The 22,277-nt window shown below is 40.2% G+C and overlaps 3 protein-coding genes and 1 long non-coding RNA gene across 6 annotated transcripts; 3 read left to right on the top strand and 1 right to left on the bottom strand.

The window, feature by feature from the left end:
* Window positions 1-604: 604 nt before the first annotated feature.
* On the top strand, window positions 605-3,169 carry LOC106102889. Its single transcript, XR_001225604.1, has 3 exons — window positions 605-2,318; window positions 2,472-2,681; window positions 2,848-3,169. It is a non-coding gene; the product is annotated as an uncharacterized LOC106102889 (long non-coding RNA).
* A 3,053-nt stretch (window positions 3,170-6,222) lies between these two features.
* Window positions 6,223-7,363, top strand: LOC106102888 (NADH dehydrogenase [ubiquinone] 1 beta subcomplex subunit 3). 3 transcript variants are annotated; one of them, XM_013282492.1, is made up of 3 exons: window positions 6,223-6,273; window positions 6,505-6,637; window positions 7,053-7,363. In XM_013282492.1, exons 2-3 carry the CDS (start codon window positions 6,507-6,509, stop codon window positions 7,210-7,212), a joined length of 291 nt encoding a protein of 96 aa, XP_013137946.1. In that variant the 5' UTR covers window positions 6,223-6,273; window positions 6,505-6,506; the 3' UTR covers window positions 7,213-7,363. The 3 variants fall into 3 exon arrangements, with proteins under 3 accessions (XP_013137946.1, XP_013137944.1, XP_013137945.1); XM_013282490.1 differs by lacking the exon at window positions 6,223-6,273 and adding an exon at window positions 6,284-6,385; XM_013282491.1 differs by lacking the exon at window positions 6,223-6,273 and adding an exon at window positions 6,304-6,389.
* A 180-nt stretch (window positions 7,364-7,543) lies between these two features.
* On the bottom strand, window positions 7,544-10,372 carry LOC106102886 (mRNA export factor). Its single transcript, XM_013282487.1, has 8 exons — window positions 10,035-10,372; window positions 9,811-9,903; window positions 9,654-9,731; window positions 9,388-9,483; window positions 8,726-8,797; window positions 8,382-8,660; window positions 7,976-8,182; window positions 7,544-7,864 (listed from the first exon to the last, which is right to left on the bottom strand). Exons 1-8 carry the CDS (start codon window positions 10,179-10,181, stop codon window positions 7,781-7,783), a joined length of 1,056 nt encoding a protein of 351 aa, XP_013137941.1. The 5' UTR covers window positions 10,182-10,372; the 3' UTR covers window positions 7,544-7,780.
* A 514-nt stretch (window positions 10,373-10,886) lies between these two features.
* LOC106102887 (SOSS complex subunit B homolog) lies at window positions 10,887-12,015 on the top strand. Its single transcript, XM_013282488.1, has one exon. It carries the CDS (start codon window positions 11,028-11,030, stop codon window positions 11,610-11,612), a length of 585 nt encoding a protein of 194 aa, XP_013137942.1. The 5' UTR covers window positions 10,887-11,027; the 3' UTR covers window positions 11,613-12,015.
* The last annotated feature ends 10,262 nt before the right edge of the window (window positions 12,016-22,277 follow it).

Raw genomic sequence — 22,277 nt, 5'->3', positions numbered from 1 at the left:
GGTCACGGGGCACGGGGCGTGCGGACAGCGCCGTTGCGAATTGTAGTGACAGTGTAAACACTCACCCAGTTCCTCTGTTAAATATTTAACGGACCCCTCAACAATAGCACACGGCCTCTGAATATAATGTGCCTAATCGGGTCCATGTTTTTTTTTTAATCGGCGCAGTGCGTTTATGTTATTAATCTTATACCCATACTTAACTTTGGTGGTTTCCATGGATGCTTCAAAACTAGCTACAATCGTTTGAATATTTTGAAACGAGATGCAAAACAAAAATCAATGCAAGGCAGCTTATAAAAGTGTCTTATTTCTAGGAAGAAGCGGAGTTTGTCTCATTGCAATGAACTGGAACACTGCGAATTTCCGCGATTGTACGTACGTATAGATGTGAAAATGTTCAAATTAATGTTGATTGTGTTTCTCGAGGGGACGTTGTTTCTAGAAAGAGCTCAGCCATCGCGTCCCCACTGCGCCCTCCGTGCTCGCCTATCAACGTACGCCCCCCCCCCCTCTGCAGCGGCGTGCACGCTGTGCATGCATGCGGCAGCGTCAAACCCCTCGTTACACAGTGTTGCATATGTATGTATATGAGCAAACGATTTTACACACACTAATCAAAATTATGTCATAAAACGTATAATTCGAGCTATTCGTTTAATTGGAGTTATCTATATTGAAAACCATTAACATTTGTTGACATGCAATATGAGTAGTGTCAAGGTTGCAGTTTCTTAACTGCAGTATACCGATGTCGGACTGCTCAGTCGTATAATACATTGTTGTCGATGGTGGACAGAGCACAAGGATCGCGTTGATGCTGCGCCGGTGGGCTGCGGGCTGCGGGCGGCGGGCGGCGGAGGGCGGCGATGCTATCGAGGGTCAGCGGGGTGACGAGATAGTGAGCGCGCGGCCGCGGCCGTCTCGCCGCAGTGGATCACTCTGTTTTGTATATACAATATCCAACACAGACAGGCCGCTATCAGACCGTAATAAGACCGAGGATGTCGCGACGAAAACACTTTCAACAAATTAGATTCAGAGACGCATTTGTGTAGCTCGGAGCTCAATTTAGCCATTGACAGAGCGATGTTATAAAAGCCCTCCAGACGAGGTCTCTATTGAGATTGATCAGACTCGAGGAAGTGATCTCTCGAGAGGCCCACAATCTGTCGTGCTCCCCCTCGCCCCTCGCCTCTCGCCGCCCCCAAGCGGCGGTGTTCTACACCATACAATACATTTAATGACGCACTACGCATCAGGTAGAAGCTTCACTTGGTATAAACATGACGCGCAGGGCGCACTCGGATTTAAGTTTTACACAAAGTGTCAAATTGTAAATATCTTCTCAATAGGCGACTATGGCCACATTAGCAACTCAACCGTTGCTTAAATTATGTCGATAGTTTATTAATTAACAGAACCAGTGTCATTCATTTGCACTCGATTGTTGCGCATCGCATATGCAGCATGTGTTTAAATAATTATTTACATATTATAAATTGTATCCGGACATGTATTTGTGAAGCGACACACGACTTTACATTTAATTAGCTACGATGACTTGGGGCGACCTGACTCGCGCACATAATGGCTTACCGCTTCCACTGCCTCTTGTTATTTATGTCTTTCAGGTATTAATGTAAGCAGAATTTTTCGCTAGATTTATTTAGTTCTCTTAGCATTTCCTGAAGTGTTTACAAAAAGAACTATGTCTTATTTTGGTTTATTCCTTTGCTGTTCCATTTTTGATCACTCATTATATTCTGTAGGATAGCTATGTAGATTATGTTGAAGTATATTACAATAAAAATATAGTAAATGTAAATCAGTCGAAATGTTTATCAAAGATTACATGCCTAGCTTTCAAGGGGCAAAGCGCGGGGCATTCGAGACGCAGAGTGCACTGCTACAACCCCCGCAGCGTTCAAAGGGTTAAGTTATTTAGTGCGTTGAAGCTTGAAGCGCGTGCAGAAGAGCCGGCGGGCACAAGCAGCCGTGCGCACTGCACACGTCGCTGCTGCTGTGAGATTAACTTTTACTTTAACGTTTAAGTTAACGCATATTTAACTTTGACGTGCATCAATGAACAAACCAAAACGACTGGTGTACTTCGCCAGGCGCGCGCGTGTCGGAGGAAAGGTTATAAAGTTTATATTTAGAAGAGCACCGACTCAGTAGATCGATATGTCTACCGAATGCGATACGGAAGTTCACATTGGTTCATTTGCTTGCATAAGAAAAAAATATGAGACAGTGGAATTAAATGATATAGCTGATTTCCTATAACGTACGCGCATACAACCTCTAACATCTAGGTGAGTGTTGACTAACTAAACTGTCGTTAAAGTACACACGACAGTCGTACCCTCATACTTCACATTCCAGTGTACACTTTACCATTTGCTTATTATAGATTAATTTTCATAAAACTATGTAATGTGTTAGCGGAGGTCGTGTGTGTGCTGCAGGCAGCAGGCGGCAGAGAGCGGGGGCGAGGGCGGGGGCGGTAGGTCCGGGTTCGGAAGGACCGGTTGGAGCCCGAGTCCACAAAAAAAGCCCGGCTCGTCCGGCGGCGGCGGCCGACGGGCTGCGGGTGCGAGCCGGTGTTTACGTCTAATTAGCTGCAACCGGCTCAGAGTCTAGGGTGGCCGGCGCTCTAACAAAATGAAGCATTTTGTGTAAGCTTTTGCTCCCATCTTATATTATCTACAGTTTTTCAATTTTATATTTTTTATAGAATCTTGCTGATTCTATGAAAAAATAATATACAAAGAGGTTTGATAAAAAAGAAATAATCAGATTTCCAAGCGTTAAACTAAGTCCAGTGGTATATCATATATGCAGGGGAGGGGGAGGCAGCGACCACACGAGCCACCAGAGCGCACGGTGCGGGGGCTGGGGGGCGGCGCACGCGGCTCGTGTTGCAGACATTCGATACCGTCAAGCTTCGTTTTGCACAACGTGTCCAGGTATCTACATGGTAAACCAGCGCGACTAAATTCTTGTAGTTTTATGTATCCGCGCTATAAAATTGTCACTTATAATCATTTTAATTCAAGGTACTCAAAACTTCCATACTTACCACTGTAACAGAGCCAATTGATGGCTGGACTATTATTAAAGAAAACGAACTGTGTATTGTTTGAAATAAATTGGTCGCCCTAGACATCCTGATATTAGAGGTACTGCAATTGCGCTGGATTTTGACGCACTGTGAATTAATTGCTAAAATGTGTATGTCTGTTGACATTACTGTACATAAACGTGAAGCGTACATCCATCAGTCAGAGCACCGCAGCTGTCGGTTCAGACGAACATAAATCATAATTTCGCCATTCCACTTTAGCGCGCTGACCTCCGTCACCGACATACTCAGAGACAACACAATAAATAACCAAATGATAAACGCCGGCGACTGTGATCGTCTTCAGCGCATACCCGCCTTAGGCTGTCCTGCAATACTTCTCTTGTTTGTTTTATTTTCAGTTCAAAATGGTGAATCATCATACAAACATCGCTAAATATTAAGTAATAGGTTAAGAATCATTCAACTCTGCAACCTTGAGTGAGCTATTAAGTTACTTGCTCGATAAAAAGTATATACTTACATACTTTTTATTGGTAACTTTACCAATAACAATAATTTTGCAGTTTACTTTTAACAAATGTACTCAAAACAAATGCAAGCTCAAATCCAAACATGTGACGACACACAAATATTCAACTTATATATACAGTCGCGGAGATTAGCGGTGTATCGCTTACAGAAAAATTGCCCCGTCCCTCGCATAAAGACAAACTCCTCCCCGTTTTAAAATGCACAATAAGATAGCAACGAGTTGCGCAAACGCCAAAAAAATTATAAAATAAAACCGTGTAACACTGACAGACCTTTTTTCGTAAAGACAATTTTAAAATGCGTCCTATTCCTTATGTCGTTGTCCCAATAGCTACACAACGTTCAGAAGAACTTTTAAGATGGAATACCGCCAGATTTCCAGACTGTACCTACATAACATGCAACAAGTATATCATAATGGTATCATCTGGTGGGAAAGTCGCGAGATATAAATAGATAAACAAACTTCGGTCTCGATCACGATTCCACTTGATGTGGTCGAAAGATCAGTTTGGTCAGTTTACTCTTACTTCTAATGTCGACAGTTGTAGCGGCAAATAGCGCGGGCTACCTGTTACAAAACTTTTTTTATGTCACATGCAACTTTTGTTTACTTCGTTTAACGCGCCAATCCAAAGCTAGCTGAACTGATGTGGTGAAGACGCTGCCTGTCATTTCGACTGTCCTAATTTCTCTTGGTGTCTTTCGGGACAACCCAATTATTCGTTTCTCAATATCAACAAGTTGGAAAATTTTTAAGTTACATTATCGATTTATCGGTCTCCTAGTGATCCAATCAGCATTCAAGTGTTCAATATGTACCAAATAAGTTAATATAATCTATACTTGCAAAAAATTAAATCTTTAACTTAAATGTTTGCAACAAGAAATATATTGTGGAACAAATCTCTTGACAACATGTGCAGAACAGATGCTCACTAAATGTGTAGAAATGTTATAGTTCATTAAACAAAGCCAAATCTGCATGAAAAAGCCTTCCTACCATAGAAGAATAAGTTTGTGCTTTTTCAATGAAAGCTTAAACTTAGAATATTTAAGTTTTGGTTTACATTCGAAAGATTTTTTCTGGCAAATAAGTATATATTTAAACAATGAAGATATAATTGTTGCTCAAGGTAAGGATGTAAATTTGCGAAGATGCCCTTACCCGGAGAAGGTGAGGCCGCACTCAGCAGCGCCAGCAGCAGCGCGCCGCCGGCACTCAGCCTACACATCCTAGGAGCTATTCAGATGGTCTTCATGGCACTCGCGCCTGCTTCACCACTACCCCACAACACCGTGCTAGCACAGCACGCTCGATATAGGCAAGAACACTATGTACACTTGTCTCAACGCCCTGTACGCGCAGCTTTTTTACACCACAAAGCTTTCCTACTTTATTCAATTCAATAGTAACTTGTTAAGCGACAGTTATTCTCATATTAGTCGACACGAGTATTATTAAATTAAAACTTGAGTGAAATAAGGCATGTGTTGGTTTATTTCAACAATAAAGTCACTTAGAAAACGTAAATAAAGATCCAACCCCACCGGTCCGCAACACAAAAGCGTCACAAACGAGAAAAAAAACACAAACACCTTGCACTTTGCAGTCACCGAATATGACCGTGCCGGTATCGTTTTGGTACCGTACTGACTGCTACTAACTAGGGAGGTGCAATCCCCGACACTATGGTGGATCGATACAACGCTATACGTTTCATTCGATATTTGTATCGATACAACGCCATTCGATTTCGATTTACTGGTGCATCGACAGTCGAAACACCACCTCTGTGGATCGGATTGAAAAGTATCGTTACATCATCATCATCAAAAGCACGGGATGGAACGAGAACGGAGTGATGTATTTCTTCACTGTAAATACGTCAATTAAATTATGTACACATGAATTCGAAAAATCGAAAATCACATTACTACATGGCGTGATTCAAACCTGTGGATTACAAGTCAAGTGTTCAAACCACTGTGCAGTACTTAATTTGTATCGAACCTTGAACCTTGAACAATTCATATTAAGATATTTAAGTTTTGATGTGTCTAAATAAATAAATACATAAGAGTTTCGTAACTTTAACAACATATTACTGTACTTTATACGGTACTCGATCGATCCAGACAAATAGTGTCAAACAGACCTGGATAAATACAATGCACTAGGATCTAAAGTATTGATACACAGCACATGATCAAGCATCCCTAATACTAACGTATTAAATTGAATCAGTACTAAGTCCAGTTTAGTGAAATGGCAAACCATATCGAAACTTACGTCGTACCAGTACCGTTCTGTGCAACGAACTAATGTGTAAACTTTTTCTTCGTTAAGCTCTGACTTAAAAGCGCCTGTTACTGAAAGGTCATACTGGTTAATTGTATTTTTAGTTTGAATCCGCATCACCGCTTCCACTCGCAACCCACAATGCCGAAATGGAAAAATCAAATGGGCACAAAATACCACGCTTTGTAGCCTATCCAACCGCCCATTTTTGTAAAGTAATTAATGTTTTTTTAGTCGTACCTCGAGTCTTCAGCTAACATTATTTTTTTCTTACAGGGTAACGTAAAGAAGTTGGCTTAAAGCTATGTTTCTAGTTTTACTCTCCGCCCTGGCCACAGCATAATAAAAGGTAAACATGTGTCAACTTCACTTCCAATTCCAAGTGACGTCTGTCAACTATCAAATAATAATTTTCTTTGCAATAATCGTCTTGGTTGTAATTAAATAGAAAATAATAAAAGGCAGGTATAATAATAACAACTCCTATCAAGCCAGTGACTAAATTAATAAAAACGAATTATCGCAATTACTTTTAAGTTATGTAATAATTTAGGTTATTTAGAACATTTTGCAATTGTAGACATGGGAGGTCATGGCTGCGATGAACCATATAAAATACCGGACTACAAACAGTTTAGAATACAAGGAATTCCGCAGCTAGAGGAGCTTGAAAGGGAGCTGGCAAAAAAGGGTCTCAAAGACCCTTGGATCAGGTACTGTTCGTTACACAAGTTGCATCCTCGCGTCACAATACTACATGTATAAGTAATGGCATCTTGTTATGCTCAACAGATAGCTTTGTCCGATAATAATCCTGACGATTTTCATTTCATTAATGTGAGAAGTTACTTATTTTTGTATTAAAAATATATGTAATACAAAAAACTATGGAACCTAACATTTTACAGGGATGTGTCATGTCCCATGTACCTATTACTCCAGACTTTCTATTATATTTGTGCTAAATTTCAATAAAATATGCTGACCAGTTACAGAAGTGTCTATTAACTATGAAAAAAACTAAATTTATGCTTTTCATGGCACAATAAATCAAATCAAATATTTTACTTATTGTAAGTTCTGAAAAAAAAAGTGGTTTGCTAAGTTAATTCTGTTCCCTGTTTTCAGGAATGAAGCTTGGAGATATCATCCAGGCTTTGGGACACCTGCAGCCAGAGGTAGAAAGTTCTTTTTCCGTGGTTTCCCGCTGGGGCTGGCGCTGACAGTAGTGACAGTGGCTATCACCAAGCTGGCGGGTGGGGACGATGGTCATGGGGACCACCACTGACGTTTCACATGTTCTATACACTTATTTGTAAACTAGCTTTCTAATGTGCATTGTCAACACCTACAGTGTGTCATTATAAATTATTTAAACTACTTGCAGTTATTACTTAGATGATGTGGTTTAGTTTGAAATTAAATTGTTTTTTTTACAATCTTCTTTTGTTCTATCCTCAGATTGTAGTGTTGAATATTTGGTTAACAAGTAGGTATCACTGATCTATAAGAATGGATAGGCAAACAATTTAATTTACAATTATATCTGTGTCAACTTTAAACTTGTTTAAGACAGAACTATACATGTCCATACTAGGTGCTATACAAGAAAACAATTATTTGAAATCTCATGATTTATTTAACAAAAATAAAGTAAAAGACCAATATTCCTTTACTTTTCTCAGATTACATGGAGCTGTACATACTTAAAGATGTACAATAATTATAATTCTGACTTGTATATAGATTTAGGTATTTTATTGCTGTCACTGTAATGTGATATACAATTTTCCGACTAAGTTAAATTACCAACAGAAATAGTTGTGTTTATTGACAAAGAACTTGTAATGGTGCGCTCACGTGGTGCGCGGCTTGAGGTCGTCGAAGCACGGCCGCAGGAAGATGAAATTCTTTTTAGCGGGATTATAGTGCTCGTGTCCCTGCAATACATATAAAATGTTTTCAGACATTATAAATATTAGATTTTCTACGACATAATCCTCTGGAACCCGAATAATGATCTAATAGAAAGGAATGTGTAACATGTGTACCTTGGACCAGTCGTAGCCGACTGCGTAGGCGAACACCTGTCCGCTGTGGTTGAAGGCGCACTTGGTGAGCGGCTGGTCGATGGTCTCGGAGGACTTGAGCTTGGTGCGCGCATCCTTGTCCCAGAAGGAGTAGCAGCCGTCCGAGCCCACCGTGGCCAGCGTGCCGTGCACGGGGTGGAATGCGATGTCGTTCACCGCGTAGATATCCTGTTCGCGGCACTCGTTTCAGACATACTTTGCACTCTTTTATCAACAGTATTATAAACAATGTAACTATCCTAGGTTTTGAACGCGACTTTGCGCAGAATGAAGAAAAGGTAAAATGGGTCTTCATAGAAATATGTTCTAATCTGTGTCCAATTTCATTAAGATGTGTGAACGTGAAGTTGGTGTGTTTGTGAGTTACCTGGAAGCTGCCGGTGGTGCCGCCGCCGGCGCGGTGGCACTTGAAGGTGAAGTTGTCCTTGGGGTTGACGGGGTTGACGTACTGTATGGCGACGCGGCCCTCCACGCTGCCGAGCGCGAAGCCCGTCGGCTGCTTGGTCTTCTTGTCGCGGAAGATGGCGATGCAGCGGTGCTGGTACTTGAGCGGCGACTCCACCCGCTTGTACTCGGCCGGCTTGCCCTCCAGCGTGTACAGGCAGATGCCGCGGTCCGCCGTGCCCACCACCGCCATCGGGTACTCCTAGTGCACACACATTCACAACCGACCTCGGCCAACATCGACCACAACATCTATGCTGTACTCACCACGTCGGCGCAGTAGCAGCGCTCCGAGAGATTCATCGTCATGATGGGCACCGCACTGCGTGTGTCCCAAAACTACAACAACATATGTACAATCTATACTTAATTTATAAAGTAAATCATAGAATATTTTTGAATAATTCCTGTCTTTAATCCTACACTTACAACACACTTTAGGCTATATATTTCCAAGCTATTTAACTTGGAGGAAAATAAATTGGAAAAAACTTCATGTGACAAAGGGACCATAAACTAATAGCCGATATCATCAGTAATTGTTATCCAATATCCAAGACCTTCATTGACTTTTATACATTTGTATTTTGATATTTGCAATTGATAATTTTATAAATGTTAACAACAAAATAATGTTTTTATAATATCATGCTTACTTACAAAGTTACCCATATAGCACATGACATGTATTACAACATTAACTGATTAAATAATACATTATTTAAGAACACATACCTAGACCACAATTTATGTCAATACAACATACAGTATATAGTTATGAATATTTTACAATTGTTTTCAAATATCTCGGAGAGCCGAGGTCCACAGTGAAACTTACTATGCCTAAAATGGCATTTCTTACATCAACTTTCATGTACTCAAAAGCTACCAAGATATCTGTATCAGATGCAATGTGTAGAAGCACATACTTTGATTGTCTTATCCCAGGAGGAGGTCATCAGGCAGTTGTAGTTGGGAGCTTTGATCCAGTGACATGTCTTTACGGGGGCGTCGTGCGCTGCTACCTACGGGTAAGAATTACTTAATAATAATTATACTGGATGACTTGAAAACTTGATTACTTTGCATACATAGTTTAATTGAGATCAAACAAGAACAAAGACACAATAAGACTGTTGTAAAGTCAAGGTGGAAAAGCTAAATGAGAATGTCATAGATGTTAGAGTTAGTTTACCTGCACACACTGGTTGGCCGCTAGGTCCCAGCACTTCACACTTTTGTCTGTCGAGGCCATGAACACTTTACTGCCATCCTACAAAACAATGTTACAAAAACAATCTCTTACAGTACTTGTTTATTATATTTCATCATAATTATGAAACTGTACCAACATCATGCCACGCCACATCTAAAACGGGCCCTTCCATAGATTGTGCAGCTTTTGGCACAGTTTTTCCAGAAATTTCTACTTCCCAGCATCTTACCTGAAAACAAAAATTAGACATTACAAATAAAGTTTGAAACTTTAATAAAGTTTAAGTTAAAAAAAACGTGGCCGATTGTTCGTTTGCCGTCTAAAACATAAATCATGGTAATAATTGACATTGAGTCTTACTCGGCAATCCCAGCTGCCTGCTACGAGAAATGTTTGTTGTACGGATGGCGGTGAGAACTCCATAGAGGACACGGTGTCCTCAGGTGGGGAAGTCACCTCAAGATCCTTGTTGGGATTGTTTGTGCCGCCACCGAGCTGATTAAACATTTTACCGCACTTACAGTCCAATCAAATAAACCACTTCACAGAATGCTAGTTGCTCGTAGCTAAATATTTAAACTTCACTGTACCCTTACGCTTGAGTTATATTAACAATTTATTACTTGTAAATTTAAAATTTACAGGCGGTAAACATCAATTTCAAACAGGGTTAATTTGAATGACAATCTGTCAATTTGTAAAGAGAAGACATTGACAACAAACAAAACCTCAATTCAAAGATTATAAAGCGCAACAAGCTTGTCAGTTTATCGCGATTAGTTCTGCCAGAAATTGGATAAACCTACAAAGGCATAGGGAGGAATGACTAAAAAAACTTGACGAGAAGACAAGGATCTTATAACACTTTCTTATTCCATATCAACAAGGGGGCCGTCCAAATATGTCGTAGAGGCCTTCAAGAAAAGAGTCATTGAGTATATCTATTAGGCTAGTTCGTGTTATCTTTCGACTACATCATCACACGTTAGATGGGATCGTGGTAAAGCGCTAGCTTAAGAAACATATATAATAAAATGGATATTCCCTATTCAAGTTATTAGCTATTAACTAACTCGACTAATTCTAACTGAATTATTGCCTTAAGTTCCGAACACCGCTGGAATGGCGTAGATGAAAAGGTAACAAAAAAATTATACCTTATAGCCTGTCTAGGGAGGTATTGGGAAATAAAGACTATGGCATTTGCAATTCCATTTTCCAGATGTCAGTGTCAGTTGCCAATGGCTGTTTCCTGTTTGCTAGTCATCTATTTGTCAAGTTAATTCGGCGTAAACATCTTACCAATAAAAAAACCTCTACATCTTTTGATTAAAGCACTTAAAATATAGAAATATGAGTACTACAGAATTCGTTCAAATAAAAGATTTAAAACCTGGCATGAAGAATATAAACGCTGTATTTATAGTGTTAGAAGTGGGTCCTCCTACTTTAACAAAGGAGGCTCGTGAAGTGCGCACCTTGCGAGTTGCGGATGCTTCTGCTATGGTCAACTTTTCAGTATGGGACGAACCCGGGGCACTGTTACAACCGGGAGATATTGTTCGACTCACGCGGGGCTATGCTTCGCTGTGGAGGTCAGCTCTTACGCTCTATTCGGGAAAATCTGGCGACATACAAAAAGTAGGTGAATTCTGTATGATTTTCAACGAACAATTGAACATGAGCGAGCCCCAGCCGTCCGTTCCAGCGGCCGCCTCCTCCGCACAGGCCGTAAACGAGCGCAACGGCAATGGCAATGGGTCTCACTCGGGGCCTCGCTCACTTATGCCAAACGCAGCGGCAAGTGGTCAGGGCGCTCAGCACAGCAGTCAGAAGCAAGAAAGATATTCAGGGTCTCAACAAGAACATTCTGGTAAACATACACACAAGACCTATGTGAGGGGCAGAGGGCATCAGCGGGGCAACAATCGGAGATAGCAACCATATTAATGAGCTGTGATATACATATCTCAATATCACTTAAGTTACAACTGGAAAAGACAATTGTAAACAAAAAATATTGCTAAGTGTGTGTGGGCAATGTAACTTTATATGATATCACTGTTATACATAAAATGAAAAAGAGACAATGTTCTCATGCATGTGTACTGTGAACATACTTTAGTTCAGGGATGTTGATGGTTTTCACTAATTAGTTTTTCAGTCATTTGTTACTGTAATTAATTCAAACATATACCTACTAAATTATTGTAGCTTTATGGTAACTGTTGTAGAACTTGATTTATTTATTACAAGTCAAATGTAATTCTTTATTGTACATATTAAGTTATTATTATGTTATAGTCTAGTTGAGAACATGATGTATTTGGTCAAATTTTGAGCGATAAATATTATTAAATATACATATCTACTCATTTTACCTCTTTTTTATTTTAATCCTCAAAAACATTTTGACAGTTATCCATGTTTTACTGTACAGACCTAATTATTTTTATAGTACAAGGTGGCAAAGAAGCATATGGCCATTAGATTCACCAAAAAAGTTAAGTGATAACTGTCCACTAACATTTACATTTCATTTGTTGCCTACCTTTTATATGCCAACACAGTAAGTGATGTATCTGTAGATGCAGTTGCTTACAGGAAGCAGTCGGTAAGATGCTAGTATGGTTAGTACATTTTGTTGCATACTGTCACTGACTTTTGATTTCAACATTAAAGTGAATAAAAGGCAAGTTGCTTGAAGTATCATGGTGTAAGTGTTGGTGATTGAGGTATTCTCTACCAACATTGTAGGTTATGTGGCGGCCGGCAGAGGCCGTTGTCGCCGGGTATTTCATATTACATATCGCATATCGCAATACATATCGAAAAGACTGCTTCATACAAAATTTCGCATAATGATCCCTATTCGTTAATATGTATTCGAAAGCACGTAAATTAGAAATTATTACGACTTTTGTCGATAGATGGCCCTGTTGGCGTCGTTTGCACTCCGTCCTAATAGATGGCGCTGTGGCGAGGCCGTCTTACTTTGAACCGCGATGTTATGAATGTCTCTCCACAGATCTAGTCGCCCGCTAGTCGCGGGTTTTTTGGTGATTTATCGGTCGTTCTTTGAGTTATTATTGTAGTTGTCGTTGCGTTCTGTAGAAGTCGTTTGTTTCTGTTTCTGGAATTTGGTCGTTGGTCAAGTCCCGAGGTTCAAATTCGGGGAACCCAAGTTACGTAGGAAACAAAACAGGCCCAAATTGTTGAAGGGAAGACGCAGCGATCACTGACGTATTTAAAATACGCTATTCGGATATAACTATATTTGGCAAATTTTTTTTATATACAAAAAAAATCAACGTATGATAATAAATCTGTACAGTACAACAACAATATAAATAGAGTAATTATAACTATTATAAAAGAAACACAACTTAAATGTCATTTGAGGGAATTTACGACAACTAAACTGACTTTTGACGGTCGCTTTTTTTTTTCTTATTAATTCGTAAAACTTGTACCTCTAGCCTACTATTTCGCAATTGATGTCGGTAATTGAGTACTTCCTTATAAAATAGCAGAAGTTACAGCTCCAATAATTTTATTCCACTGTTTGTGTAACAGTTGACCTCGCGCGTAGCGGCGAGTGTTTTGCGTTCGAGTTCGAGTACTTGACCATGTGTGTTGTTATGTTACATCGTGATCCTTCTTGTGGACAGCCAGAGAGGCAGACTTGAGTTATGCTGGTTAAGTAGACAAATAGTCTACTGCCTTCTTCTGTTAGCTTTTTAACTATTTTCATATATTCTCTAAAGTTATTTGTTAATCTGTGCTATTTATCAATACGATTTATCGTTATTTAAAACAACATTGTTAGAAAAATAATAGGGAACGGAAGGAATAGTAGGGGGTAGTTTAATAAAATACATGGAAAAGAGTGGCTCAGTCGCCAAAACCTCAGTATTTCTGTCGTCACCACGGAATGTTCGATATCTTTTCGTTGTCGCATTGGAGTTCAGTTTGTATGTTCTGAAATAATTTACAAGCATTGTTAAAACGGCCGTCCGTCTATATTTTAAAGGAAGTCATTTGTGTAGAAATATCTAACATTCCGATAAATCAAGACAAGTCAGGGAAGTTAAGGGATAAAATACCAGATGCCAAATCACCTGTGGATCCTCCGATGTAAGGATTTCGACTTCGTAAAAAATATGATCTCTTTAGCTAGTGTTTCCTAAGGTCATATTTAAATAACTAAATTAACTCACGTTACGCAAAATACCAGTGAAGAACATGAATCCAAATTGGTCTAGACCTCTTATGGAATAGCTTAGGGTGGTTTTAAGAAACAGCACTTCTAGCTGCACTTTACATACTCGTATTTAGAGACGTAACTTATTTTACCTCTATAGCTAATGCACAAGTCTGCTTTGAATATCTCACCAAGATGATAAATGCCTACATACATCATTAAAGAACACGTACTGGCAATTAGTATATAAGCTTTCCCGTTATACAAGTTAAAAACTTCGATAATGTTAGCACGTTTAATTAGCTGATGTGTTTAAAGTTTAAAGGCCCTTAACATAATGTAATAAATTATTTAGATAATGGAAAAAGTTGTTTATTACATAAACGACCACTTTTCTAAACGACGAGCAAAAAGCGGTGATTTCATGCCGACGAGTTAACGTTCATGCTTGACAACTGGATGTTAAACAAACACACACACACACACACACACACACACATTGACAGACCTGTAAGCAGGGCAGAGATGGCGTACTGCCTCTGGTCCGGTCTACATTGACCTGCCTCAATTCTGGTACTATTTTTCCCTTCATGTTTTAAAAAAACCTAACCTGCGCACTTTTGCAAAAGCCTTGAACTATGTATGTATCGTGTAACACGTGCATTAAAGAAAAATTACGCTTAAATCCTAAATTATGCATAAAGCGATTATTGCTTTTTGCTACACCGTAAGTAGTCGTGTTGTGACTTCATGTAAATTTTATTAATTGTACGATTGAATTAACAAAATAGGCAAAACATGTAAGCAATCATTTGTTGTTTTAGCTTAGTTATTCTAAAACTAAAATGCCGTCTCGGCCTCGCAATCGACCATTTCAATAGATTACCCTTTGCTTTAGTGTTAGTTGTTTGTATTGAACCAAACGGAGCTGTAAAAAGTTATGTTACTTTGCGTCAAACATCAGCAATCAGTTGTTTGTAACTGCTGTTTATCTAATTTAATTAAATAGCAGTTCAGGTAAATGATTATTGCAACATTAGTTTGATATTAACATTACAACGCATTGCAACATTCTGTACATCTTTGCGTATCCTTTTCATGGGTTTCGATACCTAACTATTAGTCTATCTAGAAATTTATTTTAAGGCGTAGTTACCTTTTTAAGAATATTCAACGAATGTCGATAACTGGACGACTTACAAAAGTTATGTTGATGCGTACAACGTAACGTGATACTCAAAGGTCACATAAAACTTTCTGCCGTCCACATAAAGTTATGTAACCATCGAGTTTTCTAATGAGAAGAAAGGTAACAAATTTGTTCATATGCGGAGCGTGGCCCCCTTGCAGAGCCACCAGACCTCGCTGAGACCGGCACGCACTGGCTAACACGCTTCGACATTGCCACCGACCGCAGTCAAACCATCCTTTTTTAAAAGCGAGAATTGTTAGATGTTAGAGTTTTAGGATTTCGTGGAATAAGTTTCGAAATGAAGTGTTGTGTCTACCTAAAGAGCATTAAATATCGCTTAGCGGTCAGTTCGGTGCGCCGTCGCATGAGCGGCCGCGGCTGCCGCGGCACGACACGCGACCACACTTACCTTTCTAATGGTCGCCTGATGCTTTACACTTACGATACCAGCTCATGTTCTTTTATAAAAAAAAACAGGTGATCAGAGATTTGACTGGTGCACAATTTTGAGTAAACTGTCGCACAACTGTTGTATGATTGTCGATTGTTTCGAAGCCAATTCAACTGTTTAGTTGCACAACTAAAAATCGAGTAGTGTCCATATCCGCTCATAGGAATCAAAGCGCGACCAAAGAGTTGTGCGACAGTTTAGCCGAAGTTTGTATTATTGAAATTAGTAGATGTATTATGTACCGTAACTATTGAACTGTTTTTTATTTTTATTGTAAAATGTTTCCAGCAAAGCCAACCATTTTAATATATGATACTGGTGAAGTCATCTGTCCTAATTGCACAATAAAAATGAAATTGCTTTTTTAATTTATTAATTTACAGCTAAATCAAAACTTTTTAATGTTGTAACCTTTATCTTTTTTTAGACCGAACTTGTTTGTCTAAGATTTTCGTAAAGTCAGACTTTTCTAAAGGTTATCAAGTTTATGGATGCGTCGGTCGGGAGTGCGACCGGCGGGCTCGGGGCTCGGGACAAACAAAAAACAAAAGTGCGATGCGCTCTTTCTAATGTCAAGGTCAACGTCGCCATCTCTGGCATTCGGCAGTCGTCCAGCGACGGGCGATGGATGACTGTTGCAAGTGATTATGTACAGAAAAGAAACACTGCGTTGCGTTAAGATGACTTGGGAGCTCGTGATGAATTCATTACATTTTAATGTATATTCTATTTTTAAATTCTGGCTATTATTAGGTTCTTACTGTCCTATTAAAATGTTACTAAAGTCAAGGTCACCAGTTACATACATACTTGTCAAATCTCCGTCTAATACAAAGCGGGTAAATTACATCAACTCTTGTGTTGAGTTTTTGTTCGTGTTGAGACGACGCGACGTCGGTCGCCCACACATACCGCACCTTGACATTTCGTCAATTAAATCTTCTTGAAAATATCCTTATCTTTGTTATTTCACAAAAGCTTCCTTCTAACAAATTTATGTATACATAGCAACAGAGCTTTAGGAGAGAATAGTCTCTCACCAGACCAGATAAGTTAGTTGCACTATACCTGTAAAATTGTAAAAATAATGACAGAATTCACAGAATTTTAATTAATGTATGTCGATCGCTCAGCCACCAGCCAGTGTCAATGTCATGGCCGCGCGGTGACGTCACGCTCGCAATATCTAATGTCAAGGACTCTCTTCTGTATCTAATCTGGTTTTATTTTATTGGAAATATAATATAATTTAAATGTTATAAAAGTTTCGTTCATATTTATTATGCTTCCCTTTTCCTCTGAACAATTTCTCTTCTCATCTTTTCCTTATAAGAAAAGTGGGGAAGGAGAAGAGGACTAGAATTTCACCTCCGGCAAGCAAACTCGTCGGATTGAGTTCCACTTGTCGTCTATTTTCTGGGTGGTTATGGTATTGCACCGAGCGACCACTCTGCTGCGGGCTCCACCTCTGAAGTCACCCAATTTTGTATTGAAATGTTTTTATTCCCTCCGCTTGTCTTCATTTTGACTGTACTTGGTTGGATGTGTACATGTACCTAATTATGGTATTTGTATTTGGTATTATGAAGTAAGCAGGATGGTCAGGTATGGGTAGGTCTACGTTCGGAGCGGCAGAGCATAACTGTGTGACCGAAATAACAACACAGTTAAAGAAATATTTAATTATGCGAAGAAAAAAATCTCGGGCAAAAGCTAGTCCTATATAATGTGTTCCTGCATTTTAAACAGGGTTATGTTACGTCATACATACAAGGAACCTTAAATCAGTTTCGTGCACCAATGCCACTCGGCGAATCGCGGCCGGCGCGGCGTTGCGGACACGGGGATTGACAGATTTCTCATTAACATATTTTTATTAATTTAATCTCTTATTAGGATCTTAATATTAATTAAGTGGCTGCAGATTGCAGGTGCGGTGCGGTGCGTATCGCCGGGCAACAATCAGCTGCAGGCGACATGTTGGCAGTACTTCTAGTTAAACTTGAAACATCGAGTGAGTTACGACAGTTACATATTATATGCAAATTTATATTTCATACTTGTCTCGTTTAGATCCTAACTTTACGATGAAAGGTTATTCCATCCGATCGAAGAAGAGACCAGCAGTGAAGGTTTGCAGACAGATCGTTCGTGCATAAGTTCAGGAGAAAACACAAGTCGTGTAGTACCTTATGTATCATCGCCACAAAGATGAGAATGAAAGGGTTCTTCAGAGTCGATGTTCGTTGTCAACGGCTGCATGTTGTAGATAGGCAAGTGGACCAGCTAATGTAACTTAATGCTTATAATTGTTATCTGTTGTGCCTGTTATTATGTCAACGCTGAAGCAGTTAGTTACAGTACAGGGGAGAGCAACGACGTCTCTGCCGCTGGGCGGCGCGGCGGGGCGGTGGCGCGGCGGCGGGGAGAGTCGGCTGGTTGGTGGTAGGTAAATGGCGAGCGGGCGCGCGCGCCGGCAGTGCTCGTGCTCGACACTGTCAGAGATGCCGCGCCGTGACCGACCCGCGCACTACCGGCGGGCGCCCTGCCTCGCCCTCGCCCTCGCCTTCGCCCTCGCCCTCGTCGGCGCCGGTGAGTCGCCACCAGTCGCCTCTCACACCCTCTCTTCTATGGATTTCGTTTCTCTAACGTGTTAAATTCAAACGCGAATCTTGAATTTAAACTACTTTCTATGGTTAAATTCGTTCAATGTGCAGCAGACGTCTATATGTTTATGTAAATGTGTTGTTAATTTGATTTTTTGGGTCTGCGGTTGTAACTTTAGCGGCAAACTTGCGAAAGCTCCGAAATTCTGCGGTTCTAACTGTATCGACGACGGGCATGTACCGATCCTGACGGACTGCTAATACGACAGACTCCACGTGTTGTCGGCTTGCCGATCGCCATTATTATGCTAATAATAAGTGTACATTTATATACTTAAATGATATGCTAAATTTCTATCAATTTATCTAAAACTACGGTATATTATGCTACAAGATGCTACATTGTTCTTCAACTTGTGAACATATTGTTCTGCCATCGCCCGCCCCCGCGGACAATGGACACAAGCGGGCCACTTGGGGAAATACTGATTCAAATCGAAACGTAACCGGCGCGCCGCGTCCTCGCAGAGACGCTACCTTAGGACAGAGCTTTGTCAGAGCTTTGACTAGTTTCCGACCCTGTGACTTAGTATAACAACACGGTTTATACACGAAATGTTTGTTTGCGTGGAGTGTCGGCGGAGATGCAACATTAGCTACTGTACATATGTTAGGTATTATTGAAGATGTTCTTTGCCTCGGCACGTTGTATGAACTTATGTATGTACTAATTATCGCCCGCGACTCCGTCCGCGTGGAATTAAAAAAAAAACAAGTGATTAGCCTATGTGTTCTTCCAGACTATACTCTACATCTATGCCAAATTTCTTTGAAATCCGTTCAGCTGGTTAGGCTACAAACTCTAACAAACATCCATCCATCTAAAGTTTCGCATTTATAATATTAGTATGATTAAGATTTTCCAATAGTCCTCTATGGTATAAATACATTCCTTGCTGATGTAGGTCCTGCCGCTAATTCTGATCTTACTGAGTTAAAGAAAAATGATTTAGACTCATTTAGCTAGGAGTATAATGTTTTTTAACATTTACTTAATGACTTAATTATAACATTATAAAAGTCTGCGCGACCGCGGCCTTGGTGCTGCTGCGCCTGTCTTGCTTCCCCGAACTGTCCTTTCAAATTTATTATCGCATCGATCATCGTCGCCTTTGTAAACTGGTTCAGGAAATACAATACAAGTAGTGTACAAGTTACTTTTACTAGAGCTAGTACATGCACGCACTAATGTCGCCACTTGCTACATCTGAATCCACGATTGGACATAAATGTTTACAGCTGAACAACAGCACGAAGTCCTTTCTCGTCATCGAGTTATATGCACATGTTTTATTCCAATTGTTTCATTCCAAAACAATTTCATTTGCTTTTTCCTGCATTTTTGATTAAATCTATTCTCTTTTTGACCGACTTCCCAAAAGAAGGAGGAGAAGGGAAGTACTCAATCCGCTGTATGTTTTTTTCTATATTTTATGGTCGTTGTTCAGTAGTTGCATGTAGGTATTTTTAAACGGCCCCTACTATTCAGTGATAGTGGAGCGTTCTTATTTGTGGTCTAGATTTTTTTATCGATTCGATCAACAATTATTGTCCCTATTCAAACAAACGTACAAAATTTAAAAACTTGTCTTACCCAAAGCTTTGTATTCATCCACTTAAGGTCAAATACCTCCATACATACATACATACCAACAGATGACAGCAATGTTAATTACTTTGTCTAACTATAATAAAACGTAGATTAGTACCAACACAAAAATGTATTAAAATAACTTCTGATATTGTCAAATAAAAGAATTATCAATTCTTATGTTAGATTATGTATAAAACTTTCGTAAACGCGGGCGTAGGCGGCTTCGGTTGCGGCCGGTTTATTATGTCCCTCTTATGTTAATATATTTAATATCTGCTAGCTATACACAATGTTGTTGTGGACGACGACTGCCGCCTGCGCACATATGACGGCTGGCCGGCTGGCCCCTTGCCTTGGCGACTGTCCGCGAGGTCGCCGCGGTTTCACCTTGAAAATACAATATTATAAACAAAACCATAAATTTTAATAGGTATCTATATCATTTTAAGACTGAAGTATGTTAGCGGACATCACCGGATTGTATTTATGCGAGCAATGCTGACCCGGCTACCGACCTCCGATCTCACCTCCTCCTGCCCCTGCCCCCGCTGCGAGTCGTTTGATCAAAAAGTAAAATACGTAACACATCTTAATGTTGATTCTATTTACATGCAGCAACGGCGGGCCCCGCACCCCCTGCGGGCCCTGCGCCCCCAGCCAGCGCCGCGCCGCCCCTCGCGCGCCTTCCCCGCTCCACTTCTGGCAGTTGGCTGCAGCTCGTCGCAGGTCATAATAACTTTATCCACAACTGAGAACATAAGAAACAGTCGATAACTATAAGTGTCCTTATGAAAGTCACAAGTAACGCGAATTGTTTCTTTTTTAAATGTATTATAAGGTAGCAAACAAGCGAGCAGCCACCTATATTCCGTGAGGAATCGAAGCGACCGCTGCCCAATGGACATCCACAATTGCAGATACCGTACCTCCACCATTCTCTTATTGCGGATGTCCAAAGCGTCATTGATCACCTTAGTGGTCCCGCTGTGTGTTTTCCCCTTCGACTAACGCAAGCTTCATCTGTGCAGACTATGCCCGCAATAACATGGAGTTCGGCGCGGAGGGGCCGCAGTGGTCGCTGCCCGGTGCCGCCGGCGTCAGGACCGCACACAAAGGTAGCACCTTCACACATACACATGTCACCTACAATCTCGACATGCAAAATAAGTTCTGTTTTTTCTTATACACTCAATAGCATTGAATTGGGTCACTTAAAAAAACGCTAAGGGCTTGTCCCACCACTGGCTGATAGAGGCTCATATAGCTTAAAAACGACTTCACTATCAGATAAGGGAACAAAATCGGATATTTCCATCACTTAACGCGTTAGATTGTTATCAGTGAATTTACAATTTGGTGGGACAGGCCCTAAATCTCGTAAACTAAGAATCCTAGCTTAATGAAATAATTTGTGTTTATTAGACAATTAAATACTGCTTAAATTAAGGTATTAAAACTTATTTAATTGTGCTAGCATTCTTAGTTTTCGAGATTTTTATGATTTTTTAAGTGCTCTGGATTCAATGCTTCTGAGTGTACATGTAGAGTAGTTAACTATTTTTATATTCATATTATTAATAGTAATAACAACACCTCAAGAAGCTGTGGAACGGTCTGTCCTCGGTGGTATTTCCAAACCAATACGACTTAGGGTCCTTCAAGAAGCGAGCCTACAATTTCCTCAAAGGCCGGCAACGCAAAAAGAAGCTCTCGCTAGACAGTTGGATTAAGGGCCTGATTCTAAAGGCGGTTATTTTAGAAACCGCACGACTAGTGAGGAGGTTCCTGTCTCTGCAGCCCTGACCACTGGTTGCTTGAGTCATCGGATTCCGCAGCCGGTGGACTTCTATTTTTTTATATAATATGTTTTATTTTGTTATTTTTTTTTTAAGAAAATCATGTGAAATATATTATATATAAAAATAAGAAAATAAGGATATGAGCATAAATAATAATAATAATAATTTATTATTACACGCTAGCCTAAACAAAAATTGTTAATTCGCAACACGAACCGAGTCGAATTTAATATATTATAACATGTTCAAATTAATATAATCGAGCAATTGATTGCAATTGTGACAGCGCGTGCGGCGCCGCAGCCCGCCATCTTGCCCCTGCTCGTGCTGCCCATGGAGGTGCCCGCCGAGCCTCCGGCGCCCACAGGTAACCCACCGTAGTCGCCCTCAGCCTACCGTCTGCTGCCCCTTGCTCCTATGCTCTTTATTTAGGTTTTAAGAGTACTTTTTTGGTAGTTCCAGAATGCCCGGTCGTAGTGGAGAAAACTCAAAAGGAGGATGTGAAGGTTAATTCAAATAGGAAAAGAGTTTCGAATAACGGATTCAATGATTTGGACGAAGAATATTTTGTCGGCCGAACGCGAGGTGCGCAGAAACCGGTATTTGACAGGGAACAGCCTCCCGCGGAGCCCACATCATACGAGTTTATTCCGGAGGTTCACTCCGGCCCGCCGCCAACCTTCAACAACGAGGGTGG

The sequence above is a fragment of the Papilio polytes genome, unplaced genomic scaffold (assembly GCF_000836215.1).
Source record: "Papilio polytes unplaced genomic scaffold, Ppol_1.0 DF823901.1, whole genome shotgun sequence".
Lineage (NCBI taxonomy): Eukaryota > Metazoa > Arthropoda > Insecta > Lepidoptera > Papilionidae > Papilio > Papilio polytes.
This window is presented reverse-complemented; position numbering and strand designations above follow the sequence as displayed.